We start from the raw sequence: 5,649 nt of genomic DNA, 5'->3' as shown, positions 1-5,649 counted from the left end.
TCTTAAAAGTCATGTAATAGTTTTCCCATATTATATAAGGCGGTCTTGTTTAATGTACTTAAAAAAAAACCTTATTGATGGAAAATTTTGTTTTTCTGGTTTGTTTTTCTGTTGTTAATTAAGATTGCTTGCTTAGGGAGAGAGAACTTGGAAGTTTGGAAAAGTAAAAAAAAAAAAAAATCAACCATTATGAGAATTCTGTAACACAGTGATAACACAGTGAACATTTTGCGCTGTTTCTATCCAGAATTTTTCTAGACACATATTCTACAGTCTCTCCTGTACTAATGTTTAATTTCAAAGCTCAGAAATAAAGGGCTAGCTCACCTGATATTTGCAGGTAACAGCTTTATAGGGAGGCCATATTGGATCCCCTGCAGTTCCTCAGCAAAAATGCAATATTTCAAGTCATCTGCATTTACATCTGTTTTGTGGAGGCTTACAGCTGGGTTCTTTAAAGATCAAATCATTAAAACCTTTAAGTTTCCAGATGAAAGAACCGATGCCCAGAAAGTTTAAGTGAAAAGTTTAGTTGGGTATAAAAAACATTCTTTTCTTCCTTAGCATTCATAAGAAATGAAAACTAATGTCCTCTCTTCCCACCCAGCTACCTTACTGTTTGTGGAAGAATGAATAGAAGGCTACAAAAATTATACAAATTTGTTTTTATAAGAAGGATATTATGGTTCTCACAGTGCGATGTGCTGGACTGTTCATTAGGACCCAGCAATAGTAGATAATTCACAATGAGATATCCCAGTGGTTCCCAGATGTATGGGTCCAGGCCAGCCTCATTGGTATTACCTGGGGAACTTGTAAAAAGTACACATTCTTCATGCTTGCAAATTCTGATCTAGTCTGATGTATAGTATGAGAATCTGTATTTTTGACAAATATTCCAGCGGCTCATTAACTAAATGACGGTGCATCCATAATTGAAATACAGTAGCTGTTAAAAAGAGTTGAGGTGGTTTGTATGCTCTCATATGGAAATTTCTCTAAGATATATTGTTAAATGAAAAAACTTAGGTGCAGAACACTGTATATAACACGTTCTTATTCCTACTTGTATATGCATAGGAAATTTCTGGAAGGATATGAAAACTTGTAACAGTAGTTGCCTTTGGACAGGAGAACTGGGGGCCTGGAGTTGAGAGACTTTTTCTTTTCTTCCTCCTTTTTCATTTTTTCCTTCCCCATTTATGTTTCTTTTTCAATTAAAGAGAGAAAGCTCTTCCAGGTGATTCTGATGTGCAGCCAAGGTTAGGAAGCCACGACTACAGATGACATCTCACAGTATCTTGGACACAATAAAGGCCAACCCTTCATGCCTCAGATAGTTTATTGGCTTTGGTTAAATTTTTCTGAGTTGTAGATCCTTGACCAGATTGCTGATGCCAAGGTTTGTGGGCCTCTACCATAGGAGATAGAGACATTCTCACATGGGAGAGGTGGTCTCTGGTTAGGCTGTGCTTCTGCCAGCCTGACTCCAGGATGCTAGAGACATGAAGGGATTGCTTCGGGGCAGCCAGTTTCAGGGAGTAGTAGGGGAAAGAACACGGGCTGGGAACCAGACTAATACCTGGGTGTGAATCTCAGCTTTCCCCTTTTGTTTCCTCATCTATACTTTGGGAAATGATACCGCCTTGAAGGGTGGAGGTAAGGGTGGTGAAAGGGCATGTGTGTAAAGCTTCTGTTGGCACAGACCAGGGGCTCCACAAATGGTATGATTATCATCCTCATCACCGAAGGTCGCCTCTGTAGAAAGGAAGCCCTGAGTTATCCGTTGGCTCCCCCGACTCAGTGGCAGGTAGGGGTGTTGCCATGGACACTCATTATCTCCTTCTCCAGCCGCTGCTTTGATGGGAGCACCCCTGTCCATGCGGCAGCATTTTCAGGCAATCAGTGGATCCTCAGCAAACTCCTGGATGCTGGGGGTGACCTTCGACTCCATGATGAGAAGGGTCGAGACCCGCAGACCTGGGCCCTGACAGCTGGGAAGGAGCGCAGCACTGCGGTAAGGGCAGACCCATCTGCAGCCACACCCAAGGCAGAGGACTGGGAGTCAGAAGCCCAGGGGCCAGAGGCTGGTCCTGGGAACAGCATAGGGCTTACAGTGGCCTTGCCATTGGCACTGGACACACAGACCTGGGTTGAAGCCAGTTAACCAGCTTTAGAACCTCAGGCAAGTCTAGTGAACCTTTCTGGTCTTTCATTCAGTGGAGTCTTTCATTTTGTCTGACCCTTAACTAGCACTTACCACACATCAGACATTATAATTAAATTAGTTAAATATTAACTCATTTTATCTTCACAACAACCCTCTTAGCTACTGTTATTGTTCCCATTTTGCAGATGGGGAAAACAAGGCCCGTTGCCATGAAGTAACTTGCCTGGGGCCACACACTGGCAGGTGTGATGTGTTCTAATTAGGACTAAGTTACATAAACATAAAGCAGGAAGGGCGTGCACAATGCGGGGCATGTGGAGGGAAGGGAGAGATGGGCAGAATCCTCTCCCCTGACTTCTCTCCCTTTGAGTCTCCTGCTCATAAGCTCTTGGGCCTTGGACAAGTAATTTCACTCTTCCTGCCTCCGTTTCCTCATCTGCTGAAGGAAGGAATTGGAGAGAATTATTGCCAGTCATTTCCCTGAAAACATTCCATACCTTTAGAAAGTCACTTGGGCCCCTCCCTTTCCAGCGATTACCTTGTCGGGGTCTCCCGGCTCCGCAGACCATTCCAGGCCCACCGAAGGCTGGGTGGCCACTAGCCACACCAGCACTGAGCCACCGGTATGGTATTGCAGGTGGTGGAGTTCATCCAGCGCTGTGCCTCCCACATGCAGGCCATCATCCAGGGCTTCTCCCGTGACCTCCTGAAGAGGGTCGACTCCCCTCAGCGGCTCATCTGCAGCCCGCCTCGGTTTGGCGGCCTCATGCAGGGGTGAGTGCTGCCTCAAGCAGCATCGGGTGTTCTGTATCATCAAGCCTCCCTCACGTTGTTCCCTCCTAGCATCTGGCCCACCCAAAGAGGTGAGCTCAGAAGGAAAAGATGCTGCCACTGGAAAAGGGAGGCCAATGGAGCACCTTCAGCTATGTCCCCCATTCTGGGAATGTCCAGGGGAAAGGAGTTCTGGACTCCAATGGGAATCACCCTGTGGTTAGCAGAGAGGGAATATTTCAAGTCTGGGGAGCCCAGCAGAAAACCCTTTCTCATAGCAGTGACTTGCCTTTATTTATTTATTTATTTTGACACCTCTGAACCATGGAAAACATGTTCCTTTTTTATTGAGGTTGCAAAAGACCAAAAATGCTTAACTCACAGTTCCTTGGGCTATTTTAAGCTGATCTGAGAGACTTGCTGCTAGCTGGGTGGGCAGCTGCAAGGGGTGGGCCCCAGGTTTCCCTCCATCTTCAGGAGGGAAATTCTTGGGACTTTATTGACTTAGGATTTGTATGTACAGAACCCTTTTCATTTTGGTTTTCTCAGGATGGCTAGATTTGTCACACTCTCACAAGCTCCCCTTCCCTGTCCTTCCGTGTGCATCCAGTCTTGGTTTTCCTCTGCTGACCTGGATGCCACCAGCTTCTCAGGCCAGCTGAGTCAGTGATTCCTTTGAAGACCAGCTACTCTTAACTGCTCTCTCTGCTGCTGCTCTTGCTGGTCTTGGTTTTTTACCCAGAATCCAGAACAACCTGTTAAAAATGGAAATCAGATTGTGCCAGTCTCTGCTAAAAACCCTTTTAGGGTCTTTCCCATGGTTGTCAGGATAAACTCCCAAATCCCTCGTCTGGCCTCGAAGGCCCTGCTTGGTCCTACTCCGCCCCCCTTCACCTCCTCACCATCCAGTGTTTGGATCGTGGCAGACCGAGTTCCTACTAACAGAGCCCAGGCCCAGTCCCTACTGCTGCTCTGTGACCCCAGGCCAGCAGGTTGTCCCTTTCAGGCTCTGTTTTCCCCATCTGTAAAATGAGAAAGTTAGACAAGATATGCTTTATGATTCTTTCCAACTTTGACCATCTGGATTAATTATCTATTGCTGCATAATGAATCACCTCCCCACCCCCCCCAACTTAGCAGCTTCAAACAATAATAAACATTTGTATCTTACATGCTTTCTGTGGATCAAAAATCAGGGAGTGGCTCAGTTGGGTGGTTCTGGATCAGGGTTTCTCATGAAGTTGCAGTCAAAATGTCAGCTAGGTCTGTAATCATCTGAAGGCTTGGCTGAGGCTAGAAGGTCCAGTTCCAAGATGGTGTACTCACATGGCTGGCAAATTGGTGCTAGGTGTTGGGCCTCCCGATTGGGCTGCCAGAATGTCCTCACAACATGGCATCCAGCCTCCTCCAGAGCAGGTAACCTAAGAGAGATGAGGGCAGAAGCCCTAGTGGTTCTAGCCTTGGAGATCACAGCACTCTGTCATTTCTGCAGTATCCTATTGGGTTAATATACTAGCCTTATCTGACCTGTGAGGGGCTACACAAGGGCATGAATACCGAGAGGTGGGAGTCACAAGTGCCCTCTGAGAGGCTGGCCAGTACACCATCTGTAGTGCCACAATAAGTCAGGCAGTCAAGACAAAACCCACTACACATTCTGAAAACTTGGTTCATCGTTGTTCCTCTGGATATGAGTAGTTAATCCTTATTTTTCTCCTCTTTTAAATATTTCTAGAAGCCCTAATGGCTCTCCTAACCGACTACTTAAAGCTGGAGTCGTTTCTGCCCAAAATATCTACAGCTTTGGCTTTGGGAAGGTAAGAGGCCGCTGACAGCCAGTTTGCAGGACTAACTGGCGAGTAACCTGGCTCTGGACCTATGTCTCATGACTTGGTTCAATTCCTCTTTCTTATCAAAGTGTTTTTTTTTTTTTCTTTTTTACCATTTTTGTGGTACAAGTGCCTCTTACTGTTGCTGTCCTTATTGATAAAAATGTGAAAACCCTACAGAGATCCCTTGAATGAATGACCTTGGGCTAGATTTGGGGAATTTAGAAAATGATCCTTTAATTCCCAGGGAAGGCCCCAGACGTGTTCTCCCTGAAGAGAGGCAGAGAGCTGCGCTGACCCTATGGGTCTTATTTGTGACTGAGCTAGATTGCATTGTTGGAATGCCTTTAAGGAATTGAAATTTTATTTATTAATTTTTTTAACATTCTCATTTTTTTTTTTAACGCCTACAGCACCTGATCTTCCTAGGTGATCTCTCATCCAAGTACTAACCAGGCCCGACCCTGCTTAGCTTCTGAGATTAGACAAGATCAGGCACATTCAGGGTGGTATGGCCATAGACAGGAATTGAAATTTTAAATTGAGAAATGTTTTGAGGGAAAAAGGATTTTTTGCAACCTTGGTTCTGCTCATCAAAGAAAGAGACAGTTGGGATGTGTTGCTGGGCGATGTTTGCTGATAGCCCCAAACCCAGTCTTAAGTCTGTTGCTTGTACCTAGGGGTGGGATGTGGGGAGAAGGAATTTCAGCTTCGGCTGCTTACAGGCCGGGGTTTTTTGGGGGCCACGAGAGGCCCCCGAGTCCCAGCCCATTGCTTCAGACAAGTGTCTGACTTCTTTCCATGAGTCTGTTTCCTCACTAGTAAAAGGGAAAGGATATTATAACCTTGCAAATTTTCTAGAAAGATTAAAGAGAGTAT

General features: G+C 45.5%; 1 protein-coding gene and 1 pseudogene across 4 annotated transcripts in view; one reads left to right on the top strand and one right to left on the bottom strand.

Annotated features, from left to right (window-relative positions):
- The window catches only part of TEX14 (testis expressed 14, intercellular bridge forming factor), a 63,424-nt gene that overhangs the window by 15,956 nt on the left and 41,819 nt on the right, over positions 1 to 5,649 (top strand). For all 4 annotated transcript variants that reach the window (XM_025041799.1, XM_025041802.1, XM_025041801.1 and 1 more), the window contains exons 3-5: positions 1,852 to 2,017; positions 2,808 to 2,944; positions 4,677 to 4,758. In XM_025041799.1, coding sequence (XP_024897567.1) covers positions 1,852 to 2,017; positions 2,808 to 2,944; positions 4,677 to 4,758 — 385 coding nt within the window. The remainder of the gene's footprint in view (positions 1 to 1,851; positions 2,018 to 2,807; positions 2,945 to 4,676; positions 4,759 to 5,649) is intronic.
- On the bottom strand, positions 5,175 to 5,293 carry LOC112473408 (annotated as a pseudogene).

Source organism: Pteropus alecto, unplaced genomic scaffold (assembly GCF_000325575.1).
Source record: "Pteropus alecto unplaced genomic scaffold, ASM32557v1 scaffold98, whole genome shotgun sequence".
Lineage (NCBI taxonomy): Eukaryota > Metazoa > Chordata > Mammalia > Chiroptera > Pteropodidae > Pteropus > Pteropus alecto.
Note: the sequence above shows the minus strand (reverse complement) of the source record. Positions and strands in the feature narration are given on the sequence as shown.